Raw genomic sequence first — 17,706 nt, 5'->3', positions numbered from 1 at the left:
GGCAAAGATGAGACAAGTTTTAAATATTTACAATAACCGTAAACAAAAAGGTTTGGGAAACCACTCCCCCGAAGAAATGAAAAACAACCCTGACTTAGAGAAAGACTATATATTTAATAATTTAGTCAAAAGAGACAAACAAGAAAGAATGCCGGGCTTCAAACTTCAGAAAGGTGACAAAGTAAAAATAGAAATACCTAAACGCGACCCATATGAAAATACTATTGACTATGACAACAATGGGAACCCGACAGGTACTCACATTCGTGTTCGTAAAAATAGAAGAAAGTATACAAGAGAATATTATGAAGTTTTAGGCAAACATGGCAAAATGTACACACTGCAAGCAGAAGATAAAACTACTATTGCCAGACCTCGTTTCAAACTTGTCAAAGTTCAAGGTGGTATACTTTCAAAGACAGTTCCTAACAAATATAAGACAACTCCTGACGAATATGCTAAAGAAGTTGAAAATGACGACTAAGCATTTCTATACCATGCGTAAACTGTCATGTAAGGTGGCATGTATTCTTTACTTTGTCCCGTTGTTTGCGTATATCCTGAAACGAAATGTGTATGGTTTCCTTCTCCCTGAGTGTCACTCCAGTAACAATTTATAGCAAACTTAACGTCGTCTTTAACATCATATCCTTTACCTTTTGTCATTCCTGACCAATCCCAATATCTATGCTTATGCCAACCTGCTTGAGATGTACTTAAATCTATGTAGTGACTGTGTGCAGGTAAATTTTCACCTGAAATCGTTTTACTTCCACCTGTTTCCTTTGAAGAGTTTGCACAATACAAAAACCTGTCGACTATTTGTTCCCATGCACCAACACCAAACATTACTTGAGGACCTCTTGCTTCCATAGATGTATAAATAGAACCTACTGGGTTCATTAAATCAAACATATGAGATATTATAGGATTGTCTCTTTTGAACTTAAAATATAGTGCAACTATTTCAGGTTTCTTCTGGTTTGTGTCAGAATATTTTTTATAATATAATCTTATGTTTTCAGGGTAGGTAAAATCTTGACTATAATATAGGGTGTCCAAAGGTGCGTTTAGCACAGCGCTCTATATGAGACTATTAAAGGAGATATATGCTGATTATAAATATATAATAAAAAATATGAATATATGTATATGATGAGTATGTTGTATTTTGGCGCCATGCCGGGATATAAAATGAATTTTGAGACAAGAGGCGGTTTCGCGGGAAATTTTGGCGGGATTTTTTTTCATTTTTTTAATGAATCATAAAGAAAACATCCTCGCTCTTGCAAAAAAATGCAAAGACTGTAAAAAAATCTACGAGACATTGGTAAAATGCTTCGGTATGGATGCTCCTAGCTATTCCACTGTAACGTATCATGTTAGGATGTATCACTTCATGAACAAAAAGGCTCCCATCATAAAAATTGACAAAAAATCGCCGGATCAAAGAAAAATCAAAGCAATTCTTCAAGCGCTAGATGAAGACCCAAGAGCATCACTCAGAAGGATAGAGGAGATGACAAAGGTACCACGTACAACAGTCAGTTATTATCTGCACAATTATTTGAACTACAAACTAGCGTATACACGTTGGGTTCCGCACAACCTTAATTCAGTTCAAAAAAAATCTAGAGTCCAATCTTCGAAAGAGCTCCTCTCTATATTGCGTGCGTATCAATCCAAGAAGTTTCGCTTTTTAGTAACAGGGGACGAGTCTTGGTTTCACTATGCAACAGAAGCCAAAATCATGTGGATCCCGAAGGATGAAAATCCGCAAACATTCCCGAAGAAAAAAATTGACACACCAATGATGATGTTGTCGGTTTTTTGGGGCGTGAATGGCATCATCGCAATTGATATTCTTCAAAAACCTAATACGATGAATGCTCAGTATCTAATTGACAATGTTCTTACTCAAATTATCAATTCTGATGAGTTTGAGAAATCCAAACAACAAAAACAAAAGTTTGCAATTCATTTTGATAATTCAAGAGTTCACAAAAGTCATAAGGTAATGAATTACTTGGTGGAAAACAATGTCAAAGTTGTTCCAAACCCAATTTATTCACCTGATATTGCACCCTCTGACTTTTATTTATTCGGCACGCTAAAAAAGAGAGCTGAAGGACGCGAATTCGCGAGTCCAGATGATCTTGAAAATTTTGTAAGAGAGCAATTTGAGCAATTTTCTCATGATGATTTAAAGCGTGTCTTTCAAGCCTGGATCGATCGCTGCGAACGCGTGATTGAATCCAATGGTGATTATATTTAAATAAACTTTATATATATGTAACTTGTTTATTTCTATTCGCAGTATTCAGGTTTGTGCTAAACACACCTTTGGACACCCTATATTTATTTCTGTCATCTGTATAATAATATACTATTCTCGTTTTTTCTATTGCATTATATCTTTTATATCTATAATAATCTAAATATAATGTTAGCTTTTGTTCATCTACATGTGGTGTTCTGTCGTCATCTCCATAGTCATAATAATGTGGTGCCGGAGCTGGGTCAGGCAATGTCATATCCACCACTTCATAAACTCTTAAATATTTCTTTTGTTCGTCTCCATATAAGTTTAAGTAGCAGTTGTTGTCTAATGGAACTTTAACTTGTGTACCATCATTCTTTTTATAGCTTACATACATTTCATTGAGTATATAAGAATTTCCGAAAAAGTGACACCCAAAAAGTGACACTTTCAATAGGGAGTAACACTTAAAAAGTGACAATTTAAAATTCACAATAAATAAAAATAATAAATTTTTTAGTCTATTAAATTATTCTTTTCTTTGAAATCCTCCAAAAATTCTTCGAAATGTTCTAAAATATAATCTGGAGAATTATAACAAAATTCATTAATTTCTAACATATACGTATCTAACAATTCATTTGGAATTTCAAACGATCTTAAATATGTAATTGAATTTTGTATCTTCTCATTTATTTGAGAAAGTTTTTCTTCAGCATTTTCCAATAAAAATCTTAATGGATTCAAATTGGCTTCTTGATTCTGAACAAAATTTAATACTTGGTATAAACGTGATTGAACTTCTCTTTTCAATTTTGTTTTATAATCTGTCAATCGAGGCTCGCGAATTCTAATTGAAGGAATAAAACCTGTTTGAAGTAAATCGTTTTTAATACGATAAAAGTAATTGGGTGCAACTTCTTCTAAAAGATTTTTGACAAAAACATCAATTCTTTGATTTTTAACGCAGCCAAAATCGTGATATTTTATCTTTTTAAATAAAGATTCAGAAACGTTATTCACAACGGTTAATTCATTTAGTCTGGCAGCGGCTATCCACATCATAGCCAACAATTCCTTATACAATATTCAAAAACTTGGGTGCAATCAGAACTGATTGCACCCAAGTTTTTGAACTTTCTTGAGGGAATTAAAGGGTGAGAGATTTATAGTCTATCTATATATCTCCCACCCTCTAATTCCCTCCCTGACAGCGGGAAACTTTGTCTGAATGTTAAACTATTCAGACAAAGTTTCCCACTGTTTGCGAAGGAATTGTTGGCTATGATGTACTGATTCATGATCAGTACATCATAGCCAACAATTCCTTATATAAAGTTCAAAAACTTGGTGCAATCAGTTCTGATTGCACCCAAGTTTTTGAACTTTCTTGAGGAATGGAAGAGTAAGAGGTATACATTATGAATATATACCTCTTACCCTTCCATTCCCTCTCTGACAGCGGGAAACTTTGTCTGAATGTTAAACTATTCAGACAAAGTTTCCCGCTGTCAGCGAAAGAATTGTTCCATCTGGTGCATAGAGTGTGAATCTATGCACCAAATGGAGCAAGTCCTCGCGAAATTGCCCAAACTTGCGTCGCATTTCAAAGATTGCGACCCAAATTTTGGCGATTTCTAGTAGAGATGGTGTATTTTGAGTCACTGACCTATATGCAGTGGCTCAAACGGCTCCATCTCTACTTTGAAGCAAGGAAACTTTCCTCGAAATTTTGATAATTTGAAGAAAGTTTTAAGCAATTAACAAAGGATTACTCGCTATGAGGTAAAAATTCTAGATTTTCACCTCATAGCGAGAGCTTCCCTTTCATTGCTTGAAAACTTTCCCCAGCTTCAAAATTGTGGAAAGGGCTGTAAATTCGACTCCGATACCAGCAGGTACCAGAGTATTTAAAAGAGAAGCCTCTGCGTACGAGTTTCTATGAGACTTCTCATTCAAGAAGATCTTTAATAGAAAATCGTACGAGGGCATTGGAAACTCGCGTCTGGTACATGTTGGTACAGAGTGTTTGAGATTTGAAGACTCTGGTACTAACATGTACCAGAATTTATGATGAATTTAAGATGGACCATTATAAAATGGTAGCGGTTTGTTTCAAAAAAATTTAGATGAGATTTGCATAGATATAGATTATATGATTTATACATATGCAAAATAATATATAAAAATATAATTTTGAGATAATTATGTAAATAATATTTTAAATATTTGAATTTGAGGTATAATTTTATAGTAAAATATATTATAAAGAGTATTTATATAAATATTGTAAAATAATATAAGTAATAAAAATTGAGACCCCCTCCCTGTTTTTGATGTTTTGTCACTCTTTCGGTAATTCTTATTGTTTCTAAGTTTAAGTAGCAGTTGTTGTCTAATGGAACTTTAACTTGTGTACCATCATTCTTTTTATAGCTTACATACATTTCATTGTTATTTTTCGGAATGAGTTTACACCGTGTACCATTTTCTAAGGACTGTACAAACTGCCATCTAAAATATTTATTTTCTTCATTGACAGAAAAGTCACCAACAATAGTTTCAATATTTTTTGTTCCTATCAAACTTTGGTATATTTCATTGACATATGTTTTATCTGCTTTATTTTCAAGGCTAACGTTTAAGTCTGTTATTTCAGAAGATGTATGTGTATGTCCAACGTCATTTTTCATGTTTAAGGTTTCTTGTAAGTTTGTAATATCAGATATAGAATGTGTATGAGTCTTATCTGCTTTTGTCTCTAATGTTTCCTTAAGACTTGGTATTTGGTTAATATAATGTATATGAGTCTTTTTAGAATATTCGTTTTCAGCTCTTGTCACTTCACTTGACATTTTATTGTCAACATATGTTTTGTCTGCTAGTTCAGGATGAGTATGTTCTTTTGTTGCATAAGCATTGTTAGCTCTTTCTTCTTCTTTTGCTATTGCATCGTCTACATATTCTTTGTCAGCTTTGTTGTCAACATCTGCTTTCAAAAGAAGTTCATTTATAGGTTTCTAGTTTAAAGTTCCTTTTGTTGGATTTATACAGACAGTATGGTTCTTATTGTCTTGAAACACAAACTCATCTGTCATTGGGTTTATTGTCAGTTTTAAGTCACCCCCTTTCAATGACTCAGATATCTTAGAATAGTTTGAAAAGTTTGTTGTGTTCTTATTTAGAGCTTGCATAATGAGTTGTCGGTTGTGTTGTATTTCTCTCATAGACGCTGTTTCATTTGACATTTTTATTATAGATAAAATATGCTTCCAATAGAAAAAGAAAATTCTAGAGTTGCTACAACTAAACCATTAGATGAACTTTTTACTAATGTCGGTCAAAAGTTTGAGACAGATACCGTAAAGCATGAAGGCTATCGTTTTGACTACCCATTAAGATGGTTAAGAGACCCATCTGTCACAAAAGCTATTGGCTTTCGTAGAATGAAGTTCATTTCAGAAGCCATACATGGTTTCCCATTTACGGTCGGTTTTGAAGTTCGATACTATAACAAAGAAAAACGTATGTATGAGAAATTTGAACAAGGAAAACTTTTACAAGTTAATTTGCTTATAAACTTAGAAACAACTCTTCAAGCTTTTCAAGAAAAAATAAACGATATCTATATTGAATATGCAAACCAGTTTAACATTGACGAAGGAGAATACCATCTCGATATTATGTATGACAGGAAAAATGCAACTGTTAAAATCAATAAAATAGAAGACCTTGGAGAAAACGTTTATATTTCTACAAAATATAACAACATGGCATGGTATAGATTTATGAGGATGTTAAATCAGCCTGCAGCATATCCAGTACACCCGGACTATTATGAAGTCGAAAACCCTAATGGAACATATGAAAATATTTCGACCAAGATGCTATTATTGTTCATGCTTCATTTTCTGGCGCCCAAAACTCTTTCTTATGCTTGGCAAATGACTTTTACGAAAAACCTACAAAGTTATATGAACCACCAAGTGGAAGTATTTCAGACTTTCAAGTATGGTTTACTACAGATGGAAGAAAAAGAATAATTCCATTATACCATGCGTTTTACTTAGAACTTAGTTTCATATACAACTACTATCGAACGATAAAAATATAATTTTTTAATACGGTTGAGGTGTTGGATTTGGTTGCCAACTAGACTGTGGTGCAGGTTCAGGCTGTTGTATAACAGGAGCTTGCTCTTCTGGTTCAGGGTCTTTAGGTATAATACCAACGAACTGACCTACTCTTTTACCAATATTTTTGACTCCGTTCCATACTCCTCTTCCGACAGATTTTATTCCATCCCATATACCTCTTCCAACATTTCGAAAGAAGTTTCCTATCTTACTGAAGAAACCCATTTTACTATATGTAAAAATCTAATGTCCGCCTAGTCTCTTACGTTTCCTGTTGAGTTCCATAGCATTCTTTAACTGGAGCTCATACATTCTGTTTCTCCTCTGGTAGAAAACATATTCTGGGTCAACTCCTGTGTTCGCGTCATCTGCATAAAGTTGTTTATATCCCACTTCAGGGTTTGTATAAAACTCTTTCCATCTCATATTTGCATACCATGGTGGCAAACCTAACGCAGCGTCATTTGACATGGCAGTTTGCATTTGTACATCTGTTGGCACTTGACCATAGTTTGCCATTGCAGTTTGTATTCTAACTTCATTTGGAATATTCTCTGGGTTTGGTTGTCCAGGTTGCTGTGCATTCGCTAAGTTCTGTGCGTCCATTTAATATTAGATAAAAATATCTCTTACGAGTACATATACTGAACATTTGCGGGCATTGGTTCATCTTCATATTCTCTGTACTTTTCTGCCACGTCAAATAAATAAATGACACAATGGAAAAAACCTAAAACTAACAATCCGATTTCAAACCACATTTACTTACTAATAAAATTTCTTTATTGTGACACTTTCTCCGGTTTATAGGACCTCTCTCATATTCTATCTTGTCATATATAAACTCATAGTCATGTATGTCCTCTAACCATCTCATAACGGTTTCCAAACCACTTTTATCGGATGTAAAGTAAAAGCATGGATGGTTATGTATAACGTCTAAAGTTTCTAAAGAGTCTCTCAAAGTCCAGTCTACTTGGTATTGAAAATCCCATGTGTTATAGAACGGCGGGTCCACTATAAAGAAAACATTTTCCTTGTCTTTATATTTTTCATACAACTCTGTCCAATGACATCTCACAATCTCTATACCCTCAATATATTTTTCTATGTTCTCTTTGAAAACATTTGTATAGTTAAGATATAAAACTTTTGACATAAGTGTTTCAATGTCATGAACTCTTATAGCACCACTATATAATAGTCTAGCAGATATACTATCCCAGTCTATATATTCTGCTTTTTTCAAAACCTCTCTCACAATATCTTTCTTATCTAATGGTATACGTTCCATCTTACCTATAGGTATCTTTTCTTTTAACTCTTTCAATATATTGTTTGTGTCTGGAATATGTTTGAGACGGTCCATATAGTTGTCGAAGTCATTGCATATAATCTTTGAGTCAGGAAATACGGTATGACATAAATGGGATATATAGAAACTTCCACCGAACAAATCTATGTTGTGCATGAAAAATAGCGTGACTTCACTTTTGACAGAAAGTGATACTATTTCTGATGGTTTTGTCATTTATTTGTCAGATTTATAAATGGATAATAATGCTGTAAATCAGATATTAATTAAAAATATTTAAGATTTATGTTCGAATTGAAAAGCAAAATGATATTTTTTTTAATTGAAAAACGTTAATATCTGATATTTTGAAGTTTTTAATATTTGTTAGTATCTTAAATTATTGAATGCATACGTTTTTTATGTTCTCAATTTTAAAAAAATTGTGAAGAATTTAGTTTTTTGGAGATGGATGTTTAATATTTGTGAGTGAGAATGCAAGCAGGAGTTTGGTACTTTAAGGCTAGGTTGAGATAGATTTCCCATTATATTCTGTGAATATATTGTTTGAAAATTCAAGATATAAAAATATATTATCAAAAAATTTTATATTTTTAAATACAATAGGTGGAAGTATAGTACGATGAGATAGCAATGATATATTTTATAATGGGAGGTAATCTGAAGATAAGTAGCAAATTTTATGCGATTTTGGCTAAGAATTGGAGGGTGTGAGTACTATAGCATGTAATAGTATCTCACACCCTCCAATTCTTCCTATGGCGCCGAAAAATTTTTGGTGAAATGCGACGACATTTCACCAAAAAATTTTCGGCGCCATATAGAGAACTATAGTCTGCGAGGTACTGTTCTATCTATGTACCTCGCAGACCATAGTTCTCAGCCAAAATGGCTAATAATTTGAGAGTCTATATGATAATGTAAAAGTTAAAACATTCAAGTATTTAAGTATTTCTTTAAAATATTAAGTTTTTTATTTTTCCAATAAAATTCTAATATCAAATATTTTTATTTAACGATTAATTTTATTTATATTTTTATAGTTTTTTTTAAGAAAAAATATTGTTAGGGTTTTATGAATTTTCAATTAATATACAAGATAATTCATGAATGTATATATTTCCAAGTTTTTAAGGATGCAACACTTTACATTTGTAAACTGTCAAAAATGAAGTCACGCTATTTTTCATGCATTACACACCAAACAAATCTACAAATGTTAGACCATTCGGTAGTTTCTTAAGTTCTCTCAATATAATATCTTTGCATCTACTCTTATTTCCAAAGAACGGTAATGGTGGTTTTGTTGTAAACAGAAATTCATCAAAAGTGACAGCTCTCAATTTTTTGACATTTGTAAATTCTAAATTGAATGAGAAAAATGAAATAATACTAAGCATAATACAATATTCTAGATTTAATTATAATTAGGAAAAAGTTAGTTTTGAGAGTACTTTTCATAGGCATATAGAATGAAATCTTCTGAAAAATAATATCACATAAACTCATATTATTTTCTAATATATAACTATTTTATATAAAAATCAAATTCAATGATCTTAAAAGCGAAGATAAACCTCAAAATTTACGAATATAATGAGTGGGAATATAATGCTTATCTATCATAAAACCATATGAAATATTAATTTTTGCTTTACGCCTAATTTTTGACGACAATTAGCAAGAAGAATTGCATGATAAATAAAAACATTTAATCAAAGTCAATTTTATTTTTCATATTCAAATGGACTGAGTGTTAACATTTAACATTTTTTGCTAATTGTCGTCAAAAATTAGGCGTAAAGCAAAAAATGATATTTCATATGGTTTTATGATAGATAAGCATTATATTCCCACTCATTATATTCGTAAATTTTGAGGTTTATCCTTCGCTTTTAAGATCATTGAATTTGATTTTTATATAAAATAGTTATATATTAGAAAATAATATGAGTTTATGTGATATTATTTTTCAGAAGATTTTGTGTTCTTCTTCAAAATTTTATTTTTTATTAAAAAGAATCTTTACAAAATATACATTTACTTTAATTAATATTTAAAAACGTGCTCTATCAACAGTTCCAAAAATTCAATATTTTAGCTTTTCTGAGGTGTCACTTTTGATGAATTTCTGTTTACAACAGTTTTGTAAAATTCATTTATATATAATAATAAATATGTTTTTACCCGAAAAGTGACAGAAAAGTGACAAAACATGAAAACATATATAATTTGTGAAAAGTGACATAAAAAGTGACATTTAAAAAGTGACACCATTAATATGATGTAAATAACAATGGTTTTGGTTTTGTCACCGGCTGGTCGGCTGGGGTTCGGTCCTCCTCTTGGGTCTTGGGCAAAATTTCTTATGGGCTAGAGGGCGCAACGCGCCTGGAAGCCCCACTTACCTGACCTTTCTCTCATAAAAATATCAAAAAAAATTCATATTTTCAAAATAAAAAAAAATATATCTCAATTTCTAAGATATTATATATTTAATTTAACATTTGTATCTCTCAAATATCATATATTTATCATAATATCTTATTTTTAAATTTCAAATAAACCGCCATCAAAAAATGATGGTCCACCTCACATTCTTCATCTACTCCGGTACATGTTGGTACCAGAGTCTTCAAATATCAAAAGCTCTGGTATCAACATATACCGGAGACGGGTTTCCACTGCTCTCACGAGAAGCTCTAAGAAGATCTTCTCATTCCAGAAGAACTTCTTAGAGCTTCTTGTGAGAGCATTTTAATATAATACTCTGGTACCTATTGGTACCAGAGTCGACCTTACAGCCCTTTCCTCAGTTTTTGATTTGGGGAAAGTTTCCGAGCCTTGAGAAGAAATTCTCGCTCTGAGGTGCAAATCTAGAATTTGTGCCTCAGAGCGAGTAGTCCTCACATCAAGTCTCGGAAACTTTTCTCAAATTCTAAAAAAAATTTGGGAAAGTTTCCTTGCTTTAAAGTGGGAATAGGGCCTTTTGGGGCACTATATATGAATCAGTGCTTCAAAAGGCTCTATTCCCACTAGAAATTGCCAAAACTTGCGTCTGATTGCAAACAATCAGACGCAAGTTTTGGCATGTTAAAGAGGGAATTGTTCCCTCTAATGTATATATTAAGAATATATACATTAGAAGGAACAATTCCCTCTAGAAAGTGAGGAAACTTTCTCCGCGATATAACTTATTTGCTGAAAATTTCGTACATTATGAATGAAGATGGAGTTTTTTGAGGCACTGATAATATTTCAGTGCTTCAAAAAACTCCATCTTCACTCCAATGTACGGATCGAGAAACGGTGACACCCCCTCATGAAAGTGTCACTTTTTGGGTGTCACTTTTTCGTAAAATGTCCATCACTCTATTCCAATGGTCATTCAAAATCCCAATTAAGAATTTAATCGACCTACAAAAACAGCTCTTTGTAATTTGGGGAAAATACATAGCTCAAACATATATCAACAATCTTGTTTGTTCAATAGAAAAACGCTGTGCTCTAATTATTATATATGGAGATGATGCTTAATTGCACTTAATAATGATCAAAAGAAAATTTCAGATACTGAAATCAAATCAATAATAAATGCACATACAAAATATTATACTGGTGATTATAAAGCCGAAATACTCGATAGATTTGATGAAGAAGAAAAGATGAATTATGCCAACCAAGAAATTAGACACAGAAGTCTTACTCGGGAAGACTCATTTGTCAAAAAGAAAGTTTTGGATTTTAAAGATTATAAAGTGTCGGGAGAGAGATTTCACCTCACCTCGTTATTCCCCAATTCTTCTTCCTCTTCTTCTTCTGTTATGCCAATGACTGCATCGAATGGAATATAGTTGACTGAGAAAAGATAGTCACATTCTTCCTGAGACTCAAATTCAAGTCTCCAATTGTTGTGCAATGTAATGCCAACTTCACGGAAAACATTTTCGGCATACTCCAATGTTGCCATGAGAACTTTTTCTTCTTCTGGCTTTTTTTCCGTTTAGTTGTTGAATTAGTTATTGATAATTAATGCATTAAGATAGAAGTAAGTATTCCTTTCGCACAGTATCATCATTAATGCATAAATGTGACGCATAATAAATTTATTTGTTGTAGAAATCTTGTGTGATTTCTAAAGCCATATGTGATGCTTCATCTTTGGTATGCAATATTTCTTTTGATATATCATAATTTCAAATTATATGCAAGCTTAAATTGCACACAAATGAAATGCACGAATTGATAAATAGATTACATAAAATAATAATGAATTTTTAAGATTTTATTGAATAAATTAACAAAATTCTGGTTTTGATGATAAGAGATTTATATAAGATTTTTTCTTTGAGATTGTGCTAATCAGTTTTAAGTTTTTAAAATGTGAGTTTTTGAATAATTTTTAAAATAGTTTTGATAAACTTGAAGAAATTAAATATATATATAAATTATAAGATGATAATTTAATTAAAAAGAATTGTACGTTTAGAAAAAAAATAATATGTAGGTTATTTTAATTGGCTCGGCGTTTGCCGAGCTCATGTACGGCGTGTCTTCAATTTTATCATCCCTGATACACAAATGATCAGGGAACGCAATTGCAGTACAGCGGAGTGAAGTTCCTCTGAAGTCTCTGATTTGATCAGAGACTTTGGACAAACTTCACTCCCCTTGTTTTATTATTGATCTTATTGCGCCGGTGGCGCGATTTGTTTTACCGGTGGAAATTTTTTTCAAAAAGTTTGTGGCAAGTGGCACCAACTTTTTGCTGTTTTGGAAAAGCATACTTCCAAATTTATTTAAAGATCTTCTGACTTTCTGAAAATTTATAAAGATTTTGATTTTTAAAATTTCCTGGAAGGGTATAGAGTTGCGCCAGAATCTGACACCCTAATGAAACTTACAATTTTTGCAAAAAATATTTTTGACAGTTTACAAAAGTTTACGAAGCACATTTTTGTATCCCACCCAAAATTTCCTTTATTTTCAAAAATTTTCCAGAATTTTTCATGGATCTAAACGAAACTTACTGTAAAATCAATCTTGTTTTGTTAAAAATCAGAAGGACTCATTTGCCTCCAAGTTACAATGATCTTCAAGATATTCCTCTTTTACATGGCCAAATTTTATCTTAAATTGATCAAAATGCATTTTTCAAAGCTTTATTAAAAAAAAAAAAAAAAAAAAAAAAAAAAAAAAAAAAAAAAAAAGGTAATGGGGCTTCCAGGGGCTGCGCCCCTTCTAGCCCTGAAGATGTTTAGTAAAAAATGAGGTTTTTATTCGGAAAATTGTTAGTCTTCTGGTGTGAATTCGGAGGACTCTTCTTGGATTGAGTCTTGTATTTCCTCCTCCTCTTCTTCCTCCTCCATTGCTTCTGGGAAGAAGTCTTCTTCTGGGTCGAAGACATTATATAATGTGTAATTGAATGACACATTATATCTTTCTTTGAGTTCGCTCCTGACAAAGAACTTAGTTCCAGGAATACAGAAGACTTCTGTGCGTTGGAAAAGCTGATGTCCTGGAACAAATTTGGCAATTAGAGACTTCTTTTTTCCGAATTGTTCAGGAGTTTCCATGACGACAGTAACAACATCTCCATCTGCGAGGTCTTGTTGTTGTTCGGAAAGGTAAAGAGCAATGATATAAATGGTTGCTGCGTTGAATTCGAGAAAGTCGAATTCAAATTGTGTAGTCGTATAGCAGTCAAACCATTTTGTACAGTTGTCTCCGAACTCGTCAATGTATTCATCTTGGTCATATCCGTAACTAAAGACTTGGAATTCGGCAATTGTCTTGTCGAATGACCGTTGGATGTTACGAGGAAGATTTTGACGAACTTGGTATAAAGTTCTCAACATTATAAGCTTAGTAAATGTTGGAAAATACTGAACTAAGACATCGCTAAGCTCAATTGGACTTGGAATTGTCTTAGTAAGTTCAATTGAACTAGCAATTGCTTTGTTCAGAACTTCACAGAACTGAGTATTGTATATAGCGTCTGGTTGTGTGTTTTCTTCGGCGTCTTTGAGATATTTAGAGCAAATTTGTTGAAGAATTTCTCTTAATTCGCTGTTAGACTTTTTGGCGGTTATTCTAACAGCTGTGCCAGTTCTTGGAGGTTGTGGGGCTTTGGCTTTGGTTAGCGGTTGAGAATTGTTAATGTTGGCTTCCATTAGACAAAAATAAACTGTTTTTTTCGGACTACTCATAGAAAAGTTTAAAATAAACCGTTTTCGTCAACGGTAACCCCCTCTATTTTTTTATTTTATTTAATAGTTACCGTTGGCAAACCGTTCCATCTCAAATATTGAATGAACTATAAACGTTTTTTGTTTTCTATACATACTTTTTTGTCCAACGGTAAAACTTTTTACACAACGGTTTTTGAGAGTCGTCGCCGTTGACTTTTTTGTAGAGCACTCAAAATAGTACAGCTTTGTCTGGACAAGTAAGGGTCTATCGTCGCTACAGGAAAAGTTACAGGCGTTCCAAGGAAGTATACTTTGAGAAGACTTTCCCCCTTATAGAATGAGATAGGACGGTTATTTTACAAAACTGACAACACTTTGACCGAGTAGTTTTTTGTGCTGAACAAAAAGTGTCATATAAACATCTGTCAAAAACCGCTTTTTAACTTCACTTAAAATGCCACGTAAGCTACGTAAGAATATACGTAAGAGGAAGAGAGCATTGAAACATCCAATAGTAAAACGACACCACAACAACAGTTGCAACAACAAATGCTGAATGACCCCCACTATGTTGCAACAAATGTCAAGCAATCCTATGCTTTTAAACCGAGTCATTGGTGCACGAGTGGAGGTTTAAGAGCGGCACTTTTAGCGAAAATGGCAGGCTTGGTGGAGCTGCAGACGGAACAGCTTATAACCCTCAAAGTCAAATGAATTTGAGTTCACTCAAAAATCAAATAACAGATGTCAAAAAGTCAAACATAGACATACAGAAACAAATAAGTGAAAACGAAAAGAAACTAGAATATGACAGACACACAAAGAAACTCAATGAGTTAAACGTAGAGAAAAAGAAGAAAGAAGAACAACTGAAAGAACTAAGTACAGAGGAATATGCGAAAAAAGTGTCAGAAAAAGCAGCAGAAGTAGCAAAAATGGAACAAGATGTCATAATTTGAAAAACCATACTACTCGATATAAAGTACTGAAAGATGAAAGAGATAAAACAAAAAGCCCTGAAGACATATATGGATAGCGATGAGTATAAAAGAAGTTGAAGCAAATGTAAAGCAGAAAAAACTTTTACAGTTGCAAAACCAAACCGTACAGTAGAAAAACTTAGCACAAGAAAGTAAAAATAACGACGCGGCTATGCAAAAGGCAATGAAAAGCGCAGAATATATAAAGCTAACAATGACTGGTTAGATGCCCAAGCCAACGCTAAAGCAGCCAACTCATAGGGTCAATAAGGACAAAATACCAAGCGGATGAAGATAGTTCAAATGAAGCTTTAACAAATGCTGACTTTAAGAACGCCTTCGAAGCTCTTCATAGTAAGGTGAAACAAGTGAACGACTTTCTCATCTGGAAAGAAACTGAAGTCTGAAGGTTTCGACAAAGAGTTAAAGAGAAGTAGCACAAAATATGACGAAAATAACAGATGCAGCAACGAGACAGGCAGTTCAAAGTGCCTATGACGCCGTTAGAGCAACTGTTGTGAAAAGTCAAGAAAAAGAGTTACAACAGACCAAAACAGACCTAGTAAATGCTTTCTTAAAACGAAAAGTCAGGTAGGACTATTGCTGCAGATGGAACATATGTGCCAGCTGGTGGAACTTATATACCACCAAACCCTCCAAGAGAAGCACCTGCACCAGGACTACCTAAAACATTTACATCGTCACATGGACATAGACACAGGCATGCACCAAAACCAACACAACAACCAACAGTTCAAAAATCCAACACAACAACACCTCCAAACCAGCCACAACAACAACAACAACCAGCACAGCAACCACTCCACAACCAGCACAACAACCACAAACAGAGCAAGGACATAAAAGAAGTAGAACAAGGAAACCAAGAATTCTTAAAAATGCTTAAAGAAGAGTGTGGTTTCCCAGATACTATTGACTTTAGTGACAGATATAAAGAAGCTATTGGAAAGTTCAAGGATGGAAATACTGACCCGAACCTATTTAGCTTTATGGCTCAGCACCAAACGGATATAATTCTCAAACCTGGAAAATACAAGCTCGCTAAGGGATATGATTTAATAGCATATCATCCAAATGACATGGATGAATTTACTCCGAGATATTTGATGTCAGAGCTAAATGACAATTCAACTTTCGTCATGAAACGCGTAAAAAAAGGAGACGGAACGAAAGAACAAAAGCTTTATGAATGCGGATGACGTAGATAGGGAAATTGTTGAAAACGGTCTCGGAATATATGAAATGCCAGCAGATGAGGTACAAGAAACTCCACAGGAAGAACTAGTTCAGATACAACCAGACATGGAAGAAATAGTTCAGCAACAACAGCTAGAAGAGCCTGAAGGAAACGAACAAGTCACTCCTTTGGAAACTAACTTCACAGAACTAGATGAAGATTTGGAACAGCCGAAAAATCTTGACCCTCAACAAGACATGAGGTGAATATGGAATCTTTCAAGAGTCTAAGAAAATTCGGCTGACATAGTAGAAGAATATCGAAAAATGTTTGCCGACATACAAAAGACTCCAACACCAGATGAAAATATTCAGCATAGAATGGAAGAACTGAAAAAAATGTACACAAATACAACAACCCTTTTTACTTACGAGCATTTAACGTTCAATCTTCGGATGAACTCGGTGAAAGATAAAAGGTTAAATTTCAAGAAAACATATAGAAATGAAACATTGTTTAAAGTTCATTCAGAACCTAGCCAAGATGGAAACAAACCTACTTTTGTTTCTGCAGACGATGGAACTACAATGAGATGGGGTCATAAAGCTAACCCGGATAGGTGGTTCATAAACTTACAACCTCAATTCCAAGAAGTTGTAGACGCAATGGAAGTCAATGGTGAACCAGATATAGCTGGTATTTTCAGCGCGGCTTTAATGCCATTGAAAGATATGAAAGATGCAGATATTTGAACCAGTATGAAATGAACATGGCTGATGGAAATATAACACCTGACGTTCTAGAACATTTATCTCAAAGAACTACACAGAACCATAAAGATGGTATATTTGGTGAAGAGTTTAGAAAGAAAGTTAGGGAGAGAGAAGGAAGAGAACCTATTGTACATGACCTTGCAAACGAAAGTTTACAAAATGTCATAAAAACTTACTTTGCAGACAATGAACCGAGAAGGATGAATATTTAAGAAAACTCAAATGGACAGTACCAAATGAAATGTTAGTATTGAAAAACATGTTCCTTGACAAAATAAAACCAACTACAGAAATAAACGACGCAAGACTGAAAGATTGGGTAAAAGCTTTCCCATTCACAAAAGATATTGTTGGTAACATGGAAAGAAAACCAGAATGGCTACAAAACATATATTTGGAAACGAGCTTATTCCATATGGACAGGCACTGTTTTGAAGAGCTTGAACCTGAAACTCAGGAAAGAGTCATGCAAACAATAAAGGAAGACTCAAATACAACTATGACAAATCTTTCTAGGATATAGGTTACCTGAGATGGGCGACCAGAGCCAAAGGCAAAAAGGCATGGGAAATTTGCAACATACTAGATGAACATGAGCAAAGATGCAACAACTTCAAGCAGAGGGCAATGAAGGAAAAAGAAGAGTTAAAAACTCAGTCAGGAAGAAAGTAAAGCTTGGTCCACGTGGGGTTCTATTATGACATATAAATCCAACTATTCTATATTTTTACTCATATGAAATGTACGCCGCTCAGAATATAACGCCAACAGTTTTGGATGCTATGAATGGAAATGTTTCCGAATGGTATAACGAATGCGACAATGCCATTAGAAGGTCAGAAATAGTTCCTGG

The 17,706-nt window shown here is 33.5% G+C and overlaps 3 protein-coding genes and 3 pseudogenes across 6 annotated transcripts, besides 15 other annotated features; 3 read left to right on the top strand and 3 right to left on the bottom strand.

Moving 5' to 3' along the window:
- Window positions 1–924: part of a mobile genetic element that runs on past the window's edge.
- A 126-nt stretch (window positions 925–1,050) lies between these two features.
- Window positions 1,051–1,078: a terminal%2Cinverted (terminal inverted repeat of Mariner transposon ID:TVAGG3_0109140).
- Window positions 1,051–2,355: a mobile genetic element.
- Window positions 1,147–2,275, top strand: TVAGG3_0109150 (annotated as a pseudogene). The gene has a single exon. A coding segment is annotated over exon 1 (1,129 nt).
- Window positions 2,328–2,355: a terminal%2Cinverted (terminal inverted repeat of Mariner transposon ID:TVAGG3_0109140).
- Window positions 2,356–2,663: 308 nt separating this feature from the next.
- Window positions 2,664–2,693: a terminal%2Cinverted (terminal inverted repeat of MuDR-2B_TvMULE3 transposon ID:TVAGG3_0109130).
- Window positions 2,664–4,632: a mobile genetic element.
- Window positions 4,605–4,632: a terminal%2Cinverted (terminal inverted repeat of MuDR-2B_TvMULE3 transposon ID:TVAGG3_0109130).
- Window positions 4,633–5,787: 1,155 nt separating this feature from the next.
- Window positions 5,788–6,374, top strand: TVAGG3_0109120 (annotated as a pseudogene). The gene has a single exon. A coding segment is annotated over exon 1 (587 nt).
- Window positions 6,375–6,378: 4 nt separating this feature from the next.
- TVAGG3_0109110 (serine threonine-protein phosphatase family) lies at window positions 6,379–6,621 on the bottom strand (the record flags this gene model as incomplete). Its single annotated transcript, XM_051223083.1, has 1 exon — window positions 6,379–6,621. The coding sequence occupies one exon, from the start codon at window positions 6,619–6,621 to the stop codon at window positions 6,379–6,381; it is 243 nt and encodes an 80-aa protein (XP_051108069.1).
- Window positions 6,622–6,639: 18 nt separating this feature from the next.
- TVAGG3_0109100 (uncharacterized protein) lies at window positions 6,640–7,002 on the bottom strand (the record flags this gene model as incomplete). Its single annotated transcript, XM_051223082.1, has 1 exon — window positions 6,640–7,002. One exon carries the CDS (start codon window positions 7,000–7,002, stop codon window positions 6,640–6,642), a length of 363 nt encoding a protein of 120 aa, XP_051108068.1.
- A 2,013-nt stretch (window positions 7,003–9,015) lies between these two features.
- Window positions 9,016–9,050: a mobile genetic element.
- Window positions 9,016–9,050: a terminal%2Cinverted (terminal inverted repeat of Banshee-A3 transposon ID:TVAGG3_0109090).
- A 766-nt stretch (window positions 9,051–9,816) lies between these two features.
- Window positions 9,817–9,854: a mobile genetic element.
- Window positions 9,817–9,854: a terminal%2Cinverted (terminal inverted repeat of Banshee-A3 transposon ID:TVAGG3_0109080).
- A 295-nt stretch (window positions 9,855–10,149) lies between these two features.
- Window positions 10,150–10,896: a mobile genetic element.
- Window positions 10,897–11,025: 129 nt separating this feature from the next.
- Window positions 11,026–11,071: a mobile genetic element.
- Window positions 11,072–12,891: 1,820 nt separating this feature from the next.
- Window positions 12,892–12,993: a terminal%2Cinverted (terminal inverted repeat of Maverick-3 transposon ID:TVAGG3_0108960).
- Window positions 12,892–17,706: part of a mobile genetic element that runs on past the window's edge.
- On the bottom strand, window positions 13,003–13,884 carry TVAGG3_0109050 (uncharacterized protein; the record flags this gene model as incomplete). The annotated part of the gene is made up of 1 exon (XM_001297634.2): window positions 13,003–13,884. One exon carries the CDS (start codon window positions 13,882–13,884, stop codon window positions 13,003–13,005), a length of 882 nt encoding a protein of 293 aa, XP_001297635.2.
- On the top strand, window positions 14,838–17,303 carry TVAGG3_0109040 (annotated as a pseudogene). The gene has a single exon. A coding segment is annotated over exon 1 (2,466 nt).

The sequence above is a fragment of the Trichomonas vaginalis genome, chromosome IV (genome assembly GCF_026262505.1).
Source record: "Trichomonas vaginalis G3 chromosome IV, whole genome shotgun sequence".
In the NCBI taxonomy this organism is placed as follows: Eukaryota; Parabasalia; order Trichomonadida; family Trichomonadidae; genus Trichomonas; species Trichomonas vaginalis.
This window is presented reverse-complemented; position numbering and strand designations above follow the sequence as displayed.